At 41.1% G+C, this 22533-nt stretch overlaps 2 protein-coding genes across 2 annotated transcripts in view; both read right to left on the bottom strand.

Moving 5' to 3' along the window:
- The window catches only part of PIN4 (peptidylprolyl cis/trans isomerase, NIMA-interacting 4), a 1195450-nt gene that overhangs the window by 517126 nt on the left and 655791 nt on the right, over window positions 1-22533 (bottom strand). The gene's annotated exons all lie outside the window — the stretch shown is intronic.
- LOC136153226 (polyadenylate-binding protein 1-like 2) lies at window positions 12892-13647 on the bottom strand. The gene has a single exon (XM_065914846.1). It carries the CDS (start codon window positions 13492-13494, stop codon window positions 12892-12894), a length of 603 nt encoding a protein of 200 aa, XP_065770918.1. The 5' UTR covers window positions 13495-13647.

The raw sequence follows: 22533 nt of genomic DNA, 5'->3' as shown, positions 1-22533 counted from the left end.
CATATATATGTGTTAGTATGCTGTAATGTTCTTTATCTTTCTGGCTAACTTCACTCTGTATAATGGGCTCCAATTTCATCCATCTCATTAGAACTGATTCAAATGAATTCTTTTTAATGGCTGAGTAATATTCCATAGTGTATATGTACCACAGCTTCCTTATCCATTCGTCTGCTGATGGGCATCTAGGTTGCTTCCATGTCCTGGCTATTATAAATAGTGCTGCGATGAACATTGGGGTGCACGTGTCTCTTTCAGATCTGGTTTCCTCGGTGTGTATGCCCAGAAGTGGGATTGCTGGGTCATATGGCAGTTCTATTTCCAGTTTTTTAAGAAATCTCCACACTGTTTTCCATAGTGGCTGTACTAGTTTGCATTCCCACCAACAGTGTAAGAGGGTTCCCTTTTCTCCACACCCTCTCCAACATTTATTGCTTGTAGACTTTTGGATAGCAGCCATCCTGTAAAGTCAGGAAGGTTGATTTCTCCAGCTCTGTTTAAAAAACAAAAAAGAATTTTAAAAATGAAAAAAAAGTGAACCATAAAAAAAGAAAAAAGTAAAAGAGTGACAAAATATATACCATGTAAATATTAATTTTTAAAAAGCAGTGCTTATATTGATATCAAAACATGGACTCTTTTAGAGCTAAGAAAATTACTAAAGACAAAGGACTATGGTTCACTAAGAAGGCATAAAATGTGTAATACTTCAAATAGCAAAGCATCAAAATACAAGAAGCATAATCTAATAGAGATGAAAGAATAAATAAATAAGCTTCTCAATTTTTTTTTAAAATTCCATGCATTTAATTTGTCATGATGACTTTCTCACTGATCAACTAGTACAATACAAATTACATATATGTTTGGCAAAAACATATCTGGTAACATTCATTTAAAAAAAAGTTTATCAAAATTTTTTCCTATGATACATTTGTATACTCTTGATCCTTATAATGACCCTTTCATACACAATACAATATTATTTAATTTTGCAGATAGAAAAGGTTATGTTTCAGAAAGGACTTGTCCAATACCCCAGTGAGTGGTGGAAACAGATATGTGAGAAAAAGAAAGAACAATAAAAGTATCTGCCTTTTTTATCCTATAGTTGCTAAAACAGATATATTTATTCATATGAAATTACAGTTATGCAAAAGAAATTAATTGTGAATGTCTCTTATGGAATCTTTAGTGAGCGTTCATTTTTTTGCTGTATTTCTGAATTTTTAAATGGATTTTTATTTCTAGTGTGATATGTAAAAAAGAAAAAGTTAAAAGCAAGTGAAACAAGCTATCATTTTAAGACAATCCAATTCATGATTTTTAAAAACAGTTTTAGTACTAAGTGATGCTATTTGTTTAGGGAAATGAGTCTGTCAGTGTTGATAGCAGTATATATTACTACAATCATAAAAGATTAAAACTGGACATTGTAACAAAAAATCATCAAGATGTTAAGGTAAACGGCAAGTGCTTTTAATTTTAATATTTTAATTTTTCTTTACTTAGAATATATTTTACCATTTATCTTGATATTTTACAATGCCAACTTAAAATGCAAATATAAGAGCATTTTATTTATTCATCTCAAATGTGGAATCAGCAGAATCCATATTTCATAGCTTAAAATATCTTCAAGATATTTTAACCTATGAATTCTCCTTACAATGTATACCAAATTAATAATCTTTAAGATGAAGATTGTCTTATGTTCTTAGTAGCCTTGATTTTTAAAAATTAATTTAAAAATTAATAGGGTGTATGTAGTAGAACTATTGTAGATTTACAGAAAACTTGAGCAGATAAAACAGAGCATTCCCATAAAATCTGGTCCTTCTACACAGAAGTTTTCTTTATTATCTTGTGTTAATGTCGTATATTTGTTACAATTAATGAGTCAATACTGACATTAGCATTAACAAAGATCAGTTTATTAATTTTGTTGTGAGGTTCTTTTGGTTTTAGTAAATGCATTGCATTATGTATCCATCATTAAAGTCTCATAGGGAATATTTTCACCAAGAATATTCTGTACTTTACCTATCCATTCCTCACTCACTCCCATAGAAGCTCTGGCAAGCAGTGTCTCTACTGTTCAGCTTTTTATGGAATGTCATACTTTTGAAATAGTATAGTATGTAGTCTTTTTAGACTGGTTGATTTTATACTTAATTCATTTAAGTATCTTCCATGTGTTTTTATAGTATATTAACTCATTTCTTTTTCACACTGAAAAACATTCCATGCATGGTATGAAAGTCTATCCATTTACCTATTGAATGATATCTTGGTTGTTACTAGATTTTGGAAGTTATGAATAATGCCACTACACAAATTCACATACAAGGTTTTGTGTTGCCATGTTTTCAACTCATTTGTGTAATTAGGAACACAGCTTCTGATTGTATACTAAGTTCATGTTTCAGTTCAGTCACTCAGTCATGTCTTACTCTTTGTGACTCCATGGACTCCAGCATGCCAGGTTTCCCTGCCCATCAACAACTCCCAGAGCTTGCTCAAACTCATGTCTATTGAGTTGGTGATGACATCCAACCATCTCATCCTCTGTCGTCCCTTTCTCCTCCTGCCTTCAATCTTTCCCAGCATCAGGGTTTTTGTTTTGTTTTTTTTTTCCAATGAGTCAGTTCTTCCCATCATGTGGCCAAAGTATTGGAGCTTCAGCTTCAACATCAGTCCTTCCAATGAATATTCAGGACTGATCTCCTTTTGCATTGACTGGTTGGATCTCCTTGCATTCCAAGGGACTCTCAAGAACCTTCTCCAACAACACAGTTCAAAAGCATCAATTATTCGGTGCTTAGCTTTCTTTATAGTCCAACTCTCACATCCATACATGACTACTGGAAACACCCTAGCTTTGACTATACAGACTTTGTCAGCAAAGTAACGTCTCTGCTTTTTAATATGCTTTCTAGGTTTGTCATAGCTTTTCTTCCAAGGAGCAAGCGTCTTTTAATTTCATGGCTGCAGCAGTCACCATCCACAGTGATTTTGGAGCCCAAGAACATAGTCTGTCACTTTGTCCATTGTTTCCCCATCTATTTACCATGAAGTGATGGGACCATATGCCATGATCTTAGTTTTTTGAATGCTGAGTTTTAAGCCAACTTTTTTACTCTTCTCTTTCACTTTCATCAAGAGACTGTTTAATTCCTCTTTGCTTTCTGCCATAAGGGTGGTGTCATCTGCATATCTGAGGTTATTGATTTTTCTCCCTATATTTAATTTTGTACAAAACTGCCAAATATTCTTGCAAAGTGGCTGTTACATTTTGTATTACCAGCAGCTATGATGGCAGCATCTGTTTCTCTTCCTCACTGTCACTATTTGGTGTTATGTTTCAATTTGCAATTCCCTAATGACCTGTGATGCCGAGCATCTTCTCATGTGCTTTTTTGCTGCTGTGTGCTCAGTTGTGTCTGATAACCCCACGAACTGCAGCCTGCCAGTCTCCTCTGTCCTTGGAATTTTCCCAGCAAGAATATTGGAATGGGCTACCATTTCCTTCTCCAGGTGCTTATTTGCTATCTTTGTATATTAGACGAAGTTTCTGTTCAAATATTTTGTGCATTTTTAAGTTGGAACATTTGCTTCCTTATTGTTCCATTTCAAGAGTTCTTTGAATATTTTGGATACAAATCTCTTACCAGATATGTGTTTTGCAAGTATTTTCTCCTAGACTCTGGCTTGCCTTTCCATTCTCTTAACAGTGACCTTCACAGAGGAAAAGTTTAAAATTTTTATTTTATTTTTATTTTCCTAGTGTTCAGTTCAGTTCAGTGCAGTCCCTCAGTCGTGTCCAACTCTTTGCGACCCCATGGACTGCAGCACGCCAGGCCTCCCTGTCCATCACCCACTCCCAGAATTTACCCAAACTCATGTCCATTGAGTCAGTGATCCCATCCAACCATCTCATCCTCTGTCGTCCCCTTCTCCTCCTGCCTTCAATCTTTCCCAGCATCAGGGTCTTTTCAAATGAGTCAGCTCTTCACATCAGGTGGCCAAAATATTGGAGTTTCAGCTTCAACATCAGTCCTTCCAATGAATAATCAGGACTGATTTCCTTTAGGATGGACTGGTTGGATCTCCTTGCAGTCCAAGGGACTCTCAGGAATCTTCTCCAATACCAGAATTCAAAAGCATCGATTCTTCAGTGCTCAGCTTTCTTTATGGTCCAACTGTCACATCCATACCTGACTACTGGAAAAACCATAGCCTTGACTAGCTGGACCATTGAGGTATAATTGACAAATAAAATAGAAAACATGTAAAGTTTACAACTTGCTGATTTAATATACATAGTGAAATTACCACAACCCACTTAATTAACTCATCCATTACCTTACATAAGTACCATTTTTGTATGGCAAAAATGATTAAGATCTACTCTTTGAGCAAATTTCAAGTGTACAATAAAATATTATTAACTATATTCACTCTGCTGTACATTATATCCCCAGAATATATTCATATTATAAGTGAAATTTTGTACCCTTTGACCAACATTTCCCCATTTCTCCCAAGCCCCACTCCTCGTTCACTACCATTCTACTTTGTTTCAATTAGCTTGTCCTTTTTTAAAAAAAAATAAAGATTCCACATAAAAGTGAGATCATACTTTCCCTGCTTGGCTTATTTCATTTAGCCTAGTGTCCTTCAGATTCATCAATGTTGTTTCAAATGTCAGGATTTCCTTCTTTTATGGTTAAAAAAAATTCTATTGTTTGTGTGTATGTGTATGTCTGTATCACATATTCTTAATTTATTCATCCATTGACAGACATTTGTTATGTCCTGGGTTATTGAGTTTGGTTATTGACATTGGTTATTGAGTCCTGGGTTATGTTTGGGTTATTGAGAATGATATTGAAATAAACAAAGGAATGTAGGTGTCTCTGAGAAACTAATTTTGTCTTTGGATTTACAGGTATATCTTGTTTTATTGCACGTCACGTTATTGCTTCAAAGATATTGTATATTTGAGGAGAAATCAAATGGAGCAATAGGAGGATGGAAGTTCACCTCCTTCCACCCATATACACATTAAAAATGCATGTACATGTGGAACTGTTCTCACTGAAAAGTAACATCCACTTCAAATCAGTCATCCACCAAAGGCACTGGGCACACATAGTCAGTATAGGGACATTCTCACATAAGAACATCTGCTCAAGACCACAATAGGTAAATGTTTCACCTAAATTCATAGAGGCAGATAAAGTTCAGTAAAATGAAAAGGCAGAGGAAGTACTCTCAATTGAAAGAGCAAGAGAAAAGCCCTGAAAAAAATAATGAAACAGAAATAAACAATTTACCTGATAAAGAACATTGATGATAAAAATTTTAACAGAATTAGGGCAAAGAATTAATATTAATATAAACACAAGTCACTTTAACAAGGAACTAGAAAATATTAAAAAGTCCCAACCAAAAATAAATAATTTAATATCTGAAATTTTAAAAAATGACTCTAATAGAAATAAATAGCAGACTAAGCAACATAGAAGATAGAATGTTGAAAATCACCTAATCAGAACAGCAGAAATAAAAACAAATTTAAAAATAACTAAATTAACATTAAATTTAGCAGCATTCACATTATAGGGATTCTAGAAGGAGAAGAAATAGAAGGGGACAAAAATGTACTTGAAGAAATTATGACTGAAAATTTCCCAAACCTGAAGAAGGAAATAGATACCTAGGTACTTGAAGCACAGAAGGTCTCATACAAGATGAACCCTCCAAAAAAACCCACATCAAGATACATAATAATTAAAATGGCAAAAGTTAGAGATAGATAATTTGAAAGGCAGCAAGGGAAATACCAAAAGTTATATATAAGGGAACCCCCATAAAGCTATCAGCTAATTTCTCTACAGAAACTTTGCAGACAAGAATGGAGTGGCATGATATATAACGAGTGTTAAATGGGAAAACTTGAAACCTAGAATACTCTACCTAGCAAGATTATAATTTAGAATACAAGAAGAGATAAAGAACTTCTCAGACAAGCAAAAACTAAAAGAATTTATCAATATTTTTTGTTGGTCAGCCGCTAAGTTGTGGGTGACTCTTTGTGATCCCATGGGCTATAGCAGGCCAGGCTGCTCTGTCCTGCACTACCTCCCAGAATTTGCTCAAATTCATGTACGTTGAGTCAGTGATGCTACCTAACCATCTCTTCTTCTGCTGTCCCCTTCTCCTTTTGCTTTCAACCTTTCCCAACATCAGGGTCTTTTCCAATGAGTCAGCTTTTTGCATTAGGTGGCCAAAGTATTCAAGCTTCAGCTTCATCAACAGTCCTTCCAATGAATATTAAGGGTTAATTTCCTTTACGATTGGCTAATTTGATCTCCCTATAGTCCAAGGGACTCTCAAGAGTCTTCTGCAGCAAAGCCTACCCTAAAAGAAATGTTGAAGGATTTTCTCTAAATGGAAAAAAATAAGAATCTATAGGAAAAAGAAAATTGCACTAGTAAAGGCAGATATACAGTAAAGCTTAAAGATTACTTAAATGAGAGAGTGCATAGATTTAAAGACAAAAAAAGTAAAAGTAACTAAAACTACAAGGAACAGTTAAAGGATAATGTAAAATATGACTTTAAAATCACAAAATGTGGGGGAGAGGAGAAAATATAGATCTTTCAGAATATATTTGAACTTAAATGACTGCTAGTTTAAAACAAGTAGGTATAATTATATGTCAACATACATGAACCCTATGATAACCACAAATCAAAAACAAATAATAGAACCATAAAAACCAAAAAGAAAGAAACCCAAACATAATACTACTAAAGAAAATCATCAAGCTACAATAGAAAAGACAAAAAGAAGAAAATGAACAGAAAACTGCAAAAACAACTGGAAAAAAGCAATAACATGGTAATAAGTACACATGGTTGGTGGTTTAGGAGCTGAGTTGTGTCCAACTCTTGCAACCCCATTGACTGTAGCCCTCCAGGTTCCTTTGTCCATGGGATTCTCTAGGCAAGAATACATGAGTGAGTTGCTATTTCTTTCTCCAGGGAATCTTCCCAAATGAGGGATCAAACCCCAGTCTCCTGCAAGGCAGGCTGATTCTTTACTGATTGAGCTATCAGGGAAGCCCTAATAAGTACAAAACTATCAACAATTGCTTTAAATGTCAATGGACTAAATGCTCTGACCAAAAGACACAAAGTGGCTGACGATTAAAAAACAAGACCTTTCAATATGCTACCTACAAAAGACTCACTTCAGGCCTAAAGATATGATTGAAAAAGAAGGGACGGGAAAAGATATTTCATGCAAATGGGAATGTCAAGAAATCAGGGGTAACAATACTCATATCAGACAAAATAGACTTTAAAACAAAGGCTACAGCAAGAGACAAAGAAGGGCAATATATAATACTTCAGTTTTTTTTAAATGTGCTTTTTAATTGAAGATTTTGTAGGACCTGCACTGAGCAAGTCTACCAACACTATTTTTACAAGAGCATTTGCTCACTTCATATCTCTGTCACATTTTTGTGATTCTTGCAATATTTCAAATGTTTTCATCTTTATTATATTGGTTATGGGTAATATGTGATCAGGGACTTATAATGTTACTATTGCAAGAAGATTGATACTAGCTGAAGGCTCAGATGATGTTCTTTATATCTGTGTGCTTCCTTTTGTTGTCACTATTATGTTCATTCTTTTATTTTTAGATTTTACACATAAGTGATAACCTAGAATTGTTTTTCTCTGTCTCACATATTTCACTGAGTATAATCCCTAAATGTCCATCTATATTGTTGCAAATGGCAAATTGTTATTCTTTTCATGGCTGAGTAATATTCCAGTAAATATACCACATTTTCTTTATCCATTCATTTGTTGGTGGAATCTTGGGTTGCTACCATATCTTGACTATTGTAAATAACATTACTATGAGCACTGGAGTACATGTATCTTTTCTTGAATTTGTGTTTTTGTTTTCTTTGAATATATATCCAGGAATAGATATATTGCTGGATCATATGGTAGTTCTATTTTTCTGAGGAATCTGCATACTGATTTTCATAGCTTCTGCACCAATGTACATTCCTGCCAATGCTGTACAGGGTTCCCTTTTCTCGCATCCTCAGAACATTTGTTATTTGTGGTCTTTTTGATGATGGCCATTCTGAGATATGTGAGGTTAGGGTGGCTATCTTATTGTGGTTATGATTTGCATTTCTCTGATTATTAATGATGTTGAACATCTTTTCATGTGCCTGTTAGCCATCTATATGTCCTCTTTGGAAAAATGTCTATTTAGGTCTTCTGTGTCTTATAAATTGTTTTTGTTTAATATTGAGTTATATGAGCTGTTCATATAGTTTGGAAATTAACACCTTATTGTTCACACCATTTGTAAATATTTTTCTCCCATTACATAGATTGTCTTCACTTTGTCAATGGTCTCATTTGCTGTGCAGAAGCTTTTAAGTTTAATTAGGTTCTTTTAAAAATATTTTCTTTTGTTTCCTTTGCCTTAGGAGACATATCAAAGGGATATTTCTATGACATGTCAAAGATTGTTCTGCCAATGTCCTCTTCTAGGAGTTTCATGGTTTATTGAAATTTAGGGCTTCAATCCATTTTTAATTCATTTTTGTATATGGTGTGTGTGTGTGTGTGTGTGTGTGTGTGTGCACGCACACTCACTCAGTCATGTCTGACTCCGTGTGACCTTTTAGACTGTAGCCCACCAGGTTCCTGTATCCATGGGATTGTTCAGGCAAGAATAACTGGAGTGGGTTGCCAATTCCTTCTCCAGGGGATCTTCCCAACCCAGGAGTTGAACCCATGTCTCCTACATTTCCTGCATTGGCAGGTGAATTCTTTACCATTGAACCGTTGGGGAAGCTCTCTCCTAGGAAAAAGAGTCCTAATTTATTCTTTTACTTGTACCTGTTCAGTTTTTCCAGCACCTCACTGTCTTTTCCTTATTGTATGTTCTTACCTCCTTTGTTGTAGATTAATTGATTATATATTCATGAGTTTACTTCTGACTTTTCTGTTCCATCAATAGATGAGTCTGTTTTTGTAATGCTACCATGTTGTTTTGATTACCATAGTTTGTATTCTAATCTGAGACCAGGAAAGTTATAGTTTCAGGTTAGTTCTTTTTTATTGAGATTGCTTTGGCTATTCAGTTGTTTTTTTTGGGTTACACATAAATTTTAGGATTGTTTGTTTCTGTAAAAAGTATTATGGATATTTTCATATGAACTGCATTAAATCTGTAGATTGCTTTTACCATTGTAACAATATTAATTTTTTCAATCCATGAACAAGTTATGTAAGTCAATTAAATATCTCCACATGTCAGCAAATATTCAGCTACAAATGTGTTCCCTGTAGAGTTAAACTATCTGGGGAAACCCCAGAAAAATATAAGCATAATGAAGGAACTAAGCTTAAGAAATTATAGCTCATTTATAATATAGAATATAAACTAAAAACAAAATCAGAGAATATTGAATAATTTGGAAATATGATATGAAAGACCAGTTATAGTGAAATTATCCCATAGTGAAACAATACATATTACATTTTGAAGGTACTATTTATTTATGTACATGTTTCATGTGCTTCAGTTTTCCTTTGTGTCAAGTGGTAGAATTAGGAGTGGTTTTTACTTTTTCTTACCAATTAAACAAGGCTTCTATTATGTTTTATTTTTTGACTCAGCCAACAATTATTGAGAATCTTTTATGCACTAGGTTCATGAAAAGTGTTGGGAATGCAAGACATGGACACTGTTAAAATCTATCTGCTTGTTAATCTCTCAGAAAGCAGAGATTTAGTGAGAATCAAATATTAAATATGATCATGCTCATATATAAATTATTTATAATATAGCATATTTGGACTTAAACCTCAACCAGTGCATTCATTGAATACTCAATGAGAGAGAGAATTTAACCTGAAGTCACAAAGTTTGCTCCCAGATGACCAAGTGAATTCTGTTATCAACTTAGAATTATTAATAATTTTGTATTCTCCTTTTTTAAATTTTATTTTTAATTGGGAGATAACCCTTTACAATATTGTGTTAGTTTCTGCTGTACAACAACATGAACCAGTCATAAGTATACATATATCCCCTCCCACTAGAGCCTTCCTCCCACTTCCCATCCCACCCCTCTAGGTTGTCACAGAGTACCAAACTGAGTTCCCTCCATTGTACAGCAACTTCCCTCTAACTATCTATTTTACACATGGTACTGTATATATGTCAGTACTACTCTCCCAATTCATCGAACCCTCCCCTTTCACTCCTGTGTCCACATATGTGTCCCTATTCCTGCCCTACAAATAGGTTCATCAGTAGCCATCATCAAAAATTCTACAAACAATAAATGCTGGAGAGGATGTGGAGAAAGGGGAACCCTCTTGCACTGCTGGTGGGAATGTAAATTGATATAACCACTATGGAGATTCCTTAAAAAAACTAAGAATAAAAATACCACATGAATCAGCACTCCCACTACAAAGTCACCACTCTGAGAATACCATAATTCAAAAAACACATGTACTCTGATGTTCATTGCAGCACTATTTATAGTATGCAGGACATGGAAGCAACCTAGATGTCCATCAACAGATGAATGGGTAAAGAAGTTGCGGTACATATATACAATGGACTATTACTCAGCCATAAAAAGGAACGAATTTGAGTCAGTTGAAATGAGGTGTATGAACCTAGAGCCTGTTATACATAGTTAAGTAAGTCAGAAAGAGGAAAACAAATACTATATATTAACACATATACATAGAATCTAAAAAATGATGCTGTATTATCTGTATAAAAATAAATGTTGAAAATAAATAAAAACAAACTACAGCTACCCTGATAAAATACTGGAAGAGTAGAGAAATGATTGCAATAGCAAGTCCAGAAAATTGTCCAGGTTTCCAGGTGTTCTCACAATGTTGTACTTGATGAGGGCAAATTGATAACTATATTTGTGAATAGCTACTTAATAATGACCCCCCAAAAATTATTTCAAAACTTGAACTCTTCAATTCTTCTTTTGACAATGTTTGTTCAGGAAAAAATCTAAAATGTAACCAAGGTTTGTGCACTATGCTTTAAGTAATGTGGATTTGAATAAGAAAACAAAAAACAAAGAAGCCATGCAGATGTTCAATGATGAAGAACTAGTGAAAACAAATATGCCCCATATGGCAACCCACTCCAGTGTTCTTGTCTGGAGAATCCCATGGATAGAGGAGCCTGGTGGGATACAGTCCACAGGGTCGCAAAGTGTCGGACACGACTGAGTGACTACACTTACTTACTTATATCTACATATGGATACAGATGTATACACCTATCTTTTCCTCTATCTAGCCCATTCCCTGGAATACTAAACAGTCACGGAAACTATTTTAGAAGAATATTTAATGACATGAAAAGAAGCTCAATAATATCTATCTATACATCTATATCTATCTATATCATATATTTATTGTGAAAAAGCAGATAATGAAACAGTATATACATTACAATTCACATATATATCACATGAAAAATACTGGGCAGGTGTAGATGAATGATTCAGGGAGGTATGGGTGATCATTAAGATTGATTACTTGTGACATTAATTTTCTTCGGTTGACTTGTCTACTTTGTGATTTTTTTTCCTACAATGAAGCTGGATTATTTTTCTGAGAATGGGGAAAAAAGCAGAAAGTGGGCTCAGGGAAAGGAGGTGATAAACAGTATTTAAATTCAGCAAAACAACCATCAAGTGGGCCAAGATGTAGGCACACGCATGCACGTGCGCGCGCGCACACACACACACACACACACACACACACACACACACACCAATTACAGTGACCAGGAGACTATGCAGGGGACATGGGCATACTATTTTTACTAGTTGAGGTGACTGGCATGAATACAAATTGGTACAATGCTTATGAAAGGGCCATTTGGCAAAACACAGGAACAGTCTTTAAAATGTCCACATGTGGATCCTGCAAGTCCACAATTAAGAACATCCTGTACGCTAGCAAAGATTTGGCTTTACAAGGAAGAACTCACTCATCAGAGTATACACAGTGCTGGGTTTAAACACAGGGAAAGAACTAGGCACCACCTGAATGTCCAACAATGCGGCGATGATTACAGAAATGTTAGGTCCATAGATACACTCTGCAGGCACTGAAGATGACCTTTCTCAAGCCTGTTGAATAACATGGAAAGAAGTTCAATGGGTTGACATTTGTTTGGTTTTAGTTTTTGAAAAAGCAGGTTAAGAAACACCACATACATGAACCATTCTATAACACTGTGTTAAAAGGGAAGGCGGGGTGGAGGTGAGGAAGGGTGAGAGAGAGAAGGAGATAAGAGAGCCTGGAAAACAGCACACCAAAATGGTAAAAGTGGCTGTCTCTGGGTAGTAGGGTCATGGGGAGCAATTACTCTCTTGGTTTTCCCTCATCTGATTTCCTTCTCCTTCCTGATGTTTCTACCACGACATTGCATCACCTGTGCAATAAACAAAGAGAGAAAGTGCTTTTTAAACCAAACCACGAGAAGAGGCAGCCTTTAACTATCAAGTGGCACAGATTAGCAAGACTATTCACAACACCCAAGGTGGGTGTGGGGGAGGGGAGGAGAGGGAAGGGGAAAGTCAAGAGAGACACAGAGAGGGACAAACAGGAAGGCAGAGGTGAGGAGAAGGAAGGAGGAAGGAAGGGGTGAGAGAGAGACCTGCACTCCCAATACTGCACTCCCACTGCTGGTGGGTTGGGGAGAATGGGATGGGGGGTGGGGTTGTAAACCGGGTGGGAGCCAAGGTTTGGCTCTGCTGGCTGGCTCGCTCCTGGGATGTTTTCATCGCAAGGTGGCCTCCTCATCGGTGTCTTCCTCGAAATCCTTGACGTCAGCACTGGTGGATTGCCTGGCCCAGGCTCCCCTTTCGGCCTCTCGTTCTTTATGCGACTTGAATCTCCCAACGAAAATTTTGCGGTAGTTCAGGAACATGCCATTCATCGCATCTATGGCCCGCTCCGCGGACTCCTGCTTTTGGAAGTGCACGAACCCATAGCCCTTGGGCCCCTTTTCGTCGCAGGCCACTTTGCAGGACAGGATGTTGCCGAACGCAGAGAAGATGTTGTACAGAGCCTTGTTGTCGATGGTCTTGCCCAGGTTCTTGATGAAGACGTTGCCCACTCCGCTCTTGCGGAGCGAGGGGTCCCGCTGGGACCACATGATGCGCACCGGCCTGCCCTTGATGACATCAAAGTTCAGGGTCTCCAAGGCCCGCTTGGCGTCCACCGGTTGCTGGTAGTTGACATACGCATAGCCCAACGAGCGGCGGGTGATCTTGTCCCTGCAAAGCCTTATGGACAGGATGGGCCCGGCCGGGCTGAACTTCTCATACAGCATTGCCTCCGTCACCTCAGGGTGCAGGTCGCCCACGTACAGCGAGGCCATAGGAAAGTCCGGGTTCCCCTCGGAGCCCCCGCCCGTTTCCGCATCTGCATCCGCGGCTGCAGCGGCCGCTGCCGCTACAGCCGCCTCCACCTCCGCAATGGCATCCGCATCCGACTCCCCCAAGGCGGGCGTCGCAGCCTCTGCTGCGGCGGCGGCGGCGGCTTCGGCCTCGCTGGCCTCCACCACCGCCACGGCCGCTGCCGCCAGGGCGGCCTCCGCCTCCTCCTCCGCCAGGGCTGCCACCGCCTCCGCCAGGGTGGCCTCCGTCACTGCCTCCTCTACTGAGGCCTCGGCCTCCACCTCTGCTTCCGCCTCCGCCACGGAGGCCTCCGCCACCGCCTCTGCCACGGTCGCCGCCGCAGCCTCCGCCGCCGCCGCAGCCGCCGCCGCCACTGCTGCCGCCACTGTCGCCGCTGTCGCCACGTTCGCCTGTGCCGCCGGGCCGCTGCCGCGACCTCCCTTCCCGCGAGCCTGGGAGGGCGGGGGGCGGAGGTGAGAGACGGGAGAGCGCAGGAAAGCAGGTGGGCGCGGGCACCCGGGCCGGGGGCGCGAGCTGGGGCGGAGGTCCCCGGGCCAGCCGATCTAGTGAGTCCCAGTCACCTGGGATGGCTAGCGCTGCCAGGAGCGCGCCGGTGCGAGTCACCGCAGCCTGCAGCCCGCAGCCCGCTGCTGCCGCCGCCGCTCGGTCGTGGGTTAGCGTGCTGGGCGCCGGCGGGCGGCGTGTGGTGTGGGGCGGGGGGTGTTGGCGTCTGTGGTCCGGGCAGCTGGGAAGGCTTCTGTCTCTTTGGTTCCCCCAGTGGCTGCTTCGGGGCTGCGGGGCAGCGGGCGGTGGGAGGGGGCGGGAGCGGGAGGCTTGGTGTTGGCGGGAGGGAGTGTGGGTTCTCAGCTTCTCGATCAACTGGATGTGTATGAAGAGGAAGCCAGGGAAGGGGTTCCATGTGGACCAAGGGACTCTGACATAGATTTAGGGAGTTTTGTTTTATCCTTCTCTCCCCATAGAACATTTAAATGATTAAATCAAGCACCTTGCAAGAGAAGGTGGGTGGCATTGAGAAAGCACTTGCCCGGCCTAAACAAAGCCAAGCAAAAATGGTTTTCTCGTGTTTAGGGGTTGGTTCTTCCCCACCTCAACGCACACACTCTCCCCAACATTACCGCCACCAAGGCAACAACTCCTATTCTGAACTGGAGCTGGGGCTAATGGGACACTCTCCCCCCTCCAGCCCTGCAGACTTCTGACCCATTTTTTCAGAGATTCCTCCCCGTTTTCCACCTCTTTCCTTCCTCTACAACACTTGCGCGGAAGAAATAAAGAACACAAGAACACGTACTCATTTATTCATAATGCCATGCCACAAATATTTATGGAGCCTAGGGATATACAGGGGTCTGAAGCAAGAGGAAATGGACCAGTTTTGAGATTGATCTTGGGAGCAGACAGTGTGGGCTGGAAACCCTGTCCCTGCTCCAGACTATGGGAGAACTAGGGACCTGGGTGTTCTTCAGCCCCCCAACTCCTCCCACACACTCAGCCTCAATTCATGCAGCCTGGAAGCAGGGGAGAAATCAAGAGCACTCTGTTCTTGGTGCCATCCTCCATGGTGGGTGAGGAAAGTCAAATCAAGAGCCAGAGACAGGAGCTGGTCCAGAGCCAGGCATTTGTTTCTTCTTATCTCTGCCCTCGACTTGCTGACATTCCCAATGTGAACCATGAACAGTACATCCATGTTCAAAACAAAAACAAAACCAGAAATCTCTCTAGGATGAGATGTCTCTTCCCAGTTCACCAATTAATATTAAGGGAAGCCTTACCCACCACCACTTGGCACTGGGGGCTTAGAGACAGGCAGTGTGATACTTGAGTAGTGAATGTTGATGTGTTGAAAGTGTGGGGCAAGGTGAGGAAAGGTGAGCAATGTGTATTGGAGCAGAGAGGCCACACAAGGTCAAATGCTGAGAGGGTAGGCAAGCAAGCAACCATTAGAGTAGAGTGCAACAGAGGCTAGAGTCCTACTTCTTCCAGAAAGGTGGACCCACCCAATAAGCTTTTCTGGTGGGCATCAAGCAAAACTGCACAGAAGACTAAACCCCCAAGGTGATCTCTGAAAGATGAGTAGCAGCCCAGCACTTTGAGGCAGAATGGAAGGCATTCCGTTAGCACAGACAGAGGGATTAGTCTGTGTCCGAGGCCCTATAGCATGCTAGCACATACATAGTCACGTCTCGTCATGCCTAATCATCTGATGTGGACAGAGCTCATGATCTCCAAGAGTATATGGTAGAAGATGGGGTTAGAAGGTGTGGGGGCCCTGAAAAGAAAGCTAAGATGCTTGGACTCTACACCCAAGCTCAGAGGGCCCACTCAACACATTCAAGGAGCGACTTGGTATGATCAGATCTTTAATACAAACTAAATATCAACACAGAAAGTAGCTAAGAGTAGATATTTAAAGCTCTGATTAAAAGGGGAAAACAACGTGTAGCTGAAGTGATGGATGTTTATTAAAGTTCTTGTGGTAGTAATTTTAGTGATATGTACATGTATCAAATCATTTTGTTGTACACTTTAAACTTATATAGTGCTATATGTCAATTATATCTCAATAAAACTTGGGGGGAACCCATCGATATATGTATAAATGTATGCACACATGAACACACACACACACACACACAGTCAGCACTGAGACAGAGCTGACAGAATAAAAAAAAAGACAGTCAGATGTGACCAGTTTCAAGAACAACTCTTCCCTCCTTTCCCCCTTTCCCTCCATAAATAGGAGTTTCACAGTTAACATGAGCCAGACGTTGAACTGTGGACTTCAGGGTCAAATATAAAAACTGATCAAACCAGAAAAAAAAAACTGATCAAACCATGGAGACTTTCCTCAGGATGTCTCACTCCACTAATGCTTGGGCTGCCCATACAAGTAAGAGAAATGCTAGCAGAGGGCTATATGTGCTATGTGATTGGACTATAGTGGCCATGGAATTTCATCTGCCCAGCACATATTCTCTCCTCCCCCTCACTCCAGTCCATCCACCTTCCATGTGTATATAAAGCTGTTTTCCGTGGTGGCAGCATTGCCTTGACCTGAACAACCCTGCACCTTCAGAACTGACTGGGTCACCATGAGGTGTGAAGCAGTGAGAACTTTCTCATCGCTGCCTGGAAAGCATCCCAAGAAGACTGAGAAACAGACATACAGACATGTGCCTTGCCAGCATGCAAAGTCAAGCCCTCTACCCCTAGACAGGGCTAGTGCCAGCAAAGGACAGGGACATAGACTTAGGAAGAGCCTGCTGTGCAGCTGGTGCCTTGACCAAAGTAGCCACTGTCACCACTCTTAGGAGCCACCTCCTGAGAATCTTAGGTTGCTTATAGGCAGGAGGCAGATGAGCTGTGCCTCACCATTCCAGGTGGCCACCAAGAGGGACCCAAGGAGGCAGAGGCCAAGGAGGAAGCCATGATTGCTGGTGGGTAGGGGATCAGGGGATGACAAGAAGAACTTCTCAGCCCATTGTTTGGCGTCAGAACGGACAAGAGGGACCAATTCAAGAACCAGAACTCAACAAATTCTCTTTCTCTGGCTTTGACTTCCAGCCGACAAGACCAGCAGAAATTGGTGAAACAGTAGGAGAAAGAGGTGAAGTAAGTCATGCTTGGTCAGTGAATCCACAAACTTGTCAGAAGACAATTCCTAGGCCCTTGACACGCCAGCAACAGTAGCAGGGCTACTCCAGTGACAAGGAGAGCAGCTGGGGAATACTCTCCAAGTCCTTTCTCACAGAGGCTTCTGTGACGTCCCCTTCTCCTTCTTTTCAGTTCCTGGCCACACCTGCAATCAAAAGTGTTCTGACTACTGGGTGCTGTAACTGAGGCAAAAGTGAAGGGCCCTGTGGAGTGTCAGTAGAGGGAGGGAGAGGTCCCTTCAGTAAGTATTTATGGAGAGCTACTCTGTACCAGCCATTCTTCTAGACAGAGAGCCCCTGCATCCAAGGAACTTATTTTCTAGTGGGGAATATAAACATGGCAGAAATTATAAAAGCACTTAAAGGTTGCTACAAATGCTCTCAGGGAAATAAAAGAAATGATTTGGTACATATCACCTAGAACCCTAAAGAAGTGGCAGAGGTCAGGGATGGCCTTTCTGAGGGCAATAATATGTGGTCAGTTCTGCTGGGAAATGGGGGAAGCCTGCCCAGCAGGGAGAACTGCAGTTCCTCTGGCCTTGTAGCAGAAAAGAGGGGCACTGGAGGGGCAGAAAGGATGTCAGTGTGGCTGGAGCCCAGTGAGAGAGGGGATGGAGGGAACAAAGGACAGTGCAGTCGTGGGAAGGAGCCATGATGGAGTTTCATTCTCACTCAAAGAACTCTGAGGAGCCAGAGAGAGAGCTGAATCAAGGGAGTGCCATGATCTAATTATATTCAGTAATTTCTCTCTGACTGCTCTCTGTGGAAAATACCATAAGTAGGCAGGGCACAAAGCAAAGCAGGGAGACCAATTTGAATCCTCTTGCAGTAGCCCACTTGGGGGATGGCAGTGGCTTGGCCCAGAAAGGCTACATGAATTTAAAGAATAGTGCATGGGTTCTCATGATATTTTGGAAAGAGAACAAACATCACTTGCTGGTGGATTGAAGGCAGTTGGTGAACAAACTTAAGACATGAACGATTACTATGAGAGTATTTTCTTGCAAGTCTTGGTAAAGAAGGTGTTATATATAGTTGCAGAGAATACAGGCAGTGGATGTGATAGGCTTGGAGAAGGAAGAAAGACAGTTGGGCATGTGTGTCAAGAGTTCCTATTTGCATTTGTTAAGTGTCTGAGGTTTGGAGAAGTCCACTCTCCATGTAGGCTGCAAGAGCAGAATTATCAAGACAACAGGACACAGGTAGTATTTAAAGCCACAAGACTGGGAAGAATCACCTCAAGAGGGTACTGTTAGGAGAGGAATGTGCACAACTATTCCCTGAGACATGCCAATATGTGGAAGTCGGGTTGAGGATGACAAGCCAGCAGAATAGACTGAGAAGGACTGGACAGTAATTGGGCCGGCCCTAAACCTGACTTCTCTCCAAGGTCGTGCCTGGTACAGCCTCGATATCCTCAGTCAGGTCCTGCTTTCAGTGTTCCAGGCTGTATATGCATGGGAGTTGGTTTAAAGTGGGACAACAAGAACTTTGGGTGCTAGGGTTTAGATTTCTCTTCCTGTTCACTGCAGTGGGGCAGATGGGGCAAACTAGGATACAGAGTAAGCACTCATCAATTGGGGAATGATTGAAAACATTGTGGTATAGCCATTCTATGGATTCTTATGCAATCATTAACAAGCACGAGTCATGTCTATAGGATCTGACTTAGGAGCACCTTCAAAATATGTAGGAAATCAAACTGCAGAGAGGGGACAGTATATGGTCCCATTTGTGTGTTGGGGGTTGGAGCACGGGAGGGAAGATAAGAGGCTGTGATGTCACACTTCTTTGTATGCTCATTTGACATCTCCACCTGGATGTTTCATAGACATTTCATCCTTAAATGGAAAAAAAGGAACTCCAATTCCTGACCCAACTCCCCCTAACTTGGCTTCTCCCAGAGTAGCCTTCCCCTTCTCGATGAATAACACCACATCCACTCAGATATTCAAGTGAAATAAAAATGGAGAGCACCCTTATTTCTTTTCTCTCTTACACCCACATTTTCCTCTGGTCATTATCTTATCCTTCAGCTATTCCTATCACTTCCACCATCCAAACACCACTTGAACCTGTCCAACTTCGCTGGAGTCAACCATTGTGCCTCTCCTGGGGTCCTGCCAAGGCTCCTAACTGGTCCTCCACTTGCACCAAACTTCCTTCTTCATCCAGTAGCCAGACTGAACTTTCTGAAAAATAAATGGTGCTTTTTGCCTCCCCCACTCAAAACTCCAGGACTGCGTGGCGCTGGAGCAGTGAGGAGATACCCCACATCCCAGGTCAGTGGTGGTGGCCATAAGGAGATACCCCATGTCCAAGGTAAGGAGCAGCAGCTGCACTTTGCTGGAGCAGCCATGAAGAGATACTCCACATCCAAGGTAAGAAAAACCCCAGTAAGACAGTAAGAGCGAAGAGAGGGCATCAGAAGGCAGACAGACTGAAACCACAATCACAGAAAATTAACCAATCTAATCACATGGGCCACAGCCTTGTCTACTCAATGAAATCAAGCCATGCCTTGTAGGGCCACCCAAGAAGGACGGGTCATGGTGGAGGGTTCTGACAAAATGTGGTCCACTGGAGAAGGGAATGGCAAACCACTTCATTGTTCTTGCCTTGAGAACCCCATGAACAGTATGCGAAGGCAAAAAGATAGAACACTGAAAGATGAATTCCCCAGGTCGGTAGGTGCCCAATATGCTACTGATGATCAGTGGAGAAACAACTCCAGAAAGAATGATGAGACGGAGCCAAAACAAAAACAACACCCAGCTGTGTGTGGGACTGGTGATAGAAGCAAGGTCCAATGCTGTAAAGAGAAATATTGCATAGGAACCTGGAATGTTAGGTTCATGAGTCAAGGCAAATTAGAAGTGGTCAAACAGGAGATGGCAAGAGGGAATGTCGACATTTTAGGAATCAGCAAAATAAAATGAACTGGAATGGGTGAATATAACTCAGATGACCATTATATCTACTACTGTGGGCAAGAATCCCTTAGAAGAAATGGAGTAGCCATCATAGTCAACAAAAGAGTCTGAAATGCAGTACTTGGATGCAGTCTCAAAAACAACAGAATGATCTCTGTTCGTTTCCAAGGCAAACCATTCAATATCACAGTAATCCAAGTCTATACCCCAGCCAGTAACATTGAAGAAGCTAAAATTGAAGGGGTCTATGAAGACCTACAAGACCACTTAGAACTAACACCCCAAAAAGATGTCCTTTTCATTATAGGGGACTGGAATGCAAAAGTAGAACATCAAGAAACACCCGGAGCACTTGTCTCATGCACCCAACCTGGACTGGTGATCTGTTTCACCATAGATAATATACGTGTTTAAGTGCTCGGGCCTGGTGCACTGGGAAGACCCAGAGGGAGCGGGTAGATGGGAGGTGGGAGGGGGGATCGGGATGGGGAATACATGTAAATCCATGACTGATTCATGTCAATGTATGACAAAAACCACTACAATATGGTAAAGTAATTAGCCTCCAACTAATAAAAATAAATGAAAAATAAATAAATAAAATGGAAATTTAAAAAAAAGAATAAAAAGTATTAATTAGCAAAAAAAAGAAAGAAAGAAACACCTGGAGTAACAGGCAAATTTGGCCTTGAAGGGCAGAATGAAGCAGGGCAAAGGCTAATAGAACTTTATCCAAGAGAATGCACTGGTCATAGCAAACACCCTCTTCCAACAACAAGAGAAGACTCTACACATGGACATCACCAGATGGCCAACACCAAAATCAAATTGATTATATTCTTTGCAGCCAAAGCTGCAGAAGCTCTATACAGTCAGCAAAAACAAGACTGGGAGATGACTGTGGCACAGATCATGAACTCCTTATTGCCAAATTCAGAGTTAAATTGAAGAAAGAAGGGAAAATCACTAGACCATTCAGGTATGACATAAATCAAATCCCTTACAATTATACAGTGGAAGAGAGAAACAGACTTAAGGGACTAGATCTGATAGACAGAGAGCCTGATGAACTATGGACAGAGGTTCGTGACATTGTACGGGAGACAAGGATCAAGACCTTCCCCAAGAAAAAGAAATGCAAAAACGCAAAATGGCTGTCTGAGGAAGCCTTACGAATAGCTGTGAAAACAAGAGAAGTGAAAAGCAAAGGAGAAAAGGAAAGATATACCAATTTGAATGCAAAGTTTCAAAGAATAGCAAGGAGAGATAAGAAAGCCCTCCTAGTTGATCAGTGCAAAGAGCTAGAGAAAAACAATAGTTTGGGAGACTAGAGATATCTTCAGGAAAATTAGAGATACCAAGGGAACATTTTATGCAAAGATGGCCGCAATAAAGGGCAGAAATGGTATGGACCTAACAGAAGCAGAAGATATTAAGAAGAGGTACAAGAATACACAAGAGTTCAGTTCAGTTCTGTTCAGTTGCTCAGTAGTGTCCGACTCTTTGTGATCCCATGAAACGCAGCACGCCAGGCCTCCCTGTCGATCACCAACTCCTGTAGTTTACCCAAACCCAGTCTATTGAGTCGGTGGTGCCATCCAACAATATCATCCTCTGTCGTCTCCTTCTCCTCCTGCCTTCCATCTTTCCCAGCATCAGGGTCTTTTCCAGTGAGGCAGCTCTTCGCATCAATATTGGCCAAAGTATTGAAGTTTCAACTTCAACATCAGTCCTTCCAATGAACTCTCAGGATTGATTTCCTTTAGGATGGACTGGTTGGATCTCCTTGCAGTCCAAGGGACTCTCAAGAGTCTTCACCAACAACACAGTTCAAAACATCAGTTCTTCTGTGCTCAGCTTTCTTTATAGTCCAACTCTCACATCCATACATGGCTACTGAAAAAGCCATAGCCTTGACTAGATGGACCTTTGTCGACAAACTAATGACCTTGCTTTTCAATATGCTGTCTTGGTTGGTCAGAACTTTCCTTCCAAGGGGTAAGCGTCTTTTAATTTCATCAACTGCAGTCACCATATGCAGTGATTTTGGAGTCCTCCAAAATAAAGTCAGCCACTGTTTCCACTGTTTCCCCATCTATTCGCCATGAAGTGATGGGCCCAGATGCCATGATCTTAGTTTTCTGAATGTTGAGCTTTAAGCCAACTGTTTCACTCTCCTCTTTCACTTTTGTCAAGGGGCTCTTTAGTTCATCTTCACTTTCTTCACACAGAAGAACTATACAAAAAAGATCTCCATGACCCAGATAATCACAATGGTGTGATCACTCAGCTAGAGCCAGACATCCTGGAAAGTGAAGTCAAGTGGACCTTATGAAGCATCATTACGAACATCACCACACAACCTAGTAGAGGTGATGGAATTCCAGTTGAGCTATTTCAAATCCTGAAAGAT

This window comes from Muntiacus reevesi, chromosome X (genome assembly GCF_963930625.1).
Source record: "Muntiacus reevesi chromosome X, mMunRee1.1, whole genome shotgun sequence".
NCBI lineage: Eukaryota > Metazoa > Chordata > Mammalia > Artiodactyla > Cervidae > Muntiacus > Muntiacus reevesi.
Note: the sequence above shows the minus strand (reverse complement) of the source record. Positions and strands in the feature narration are given on the sequence as shown.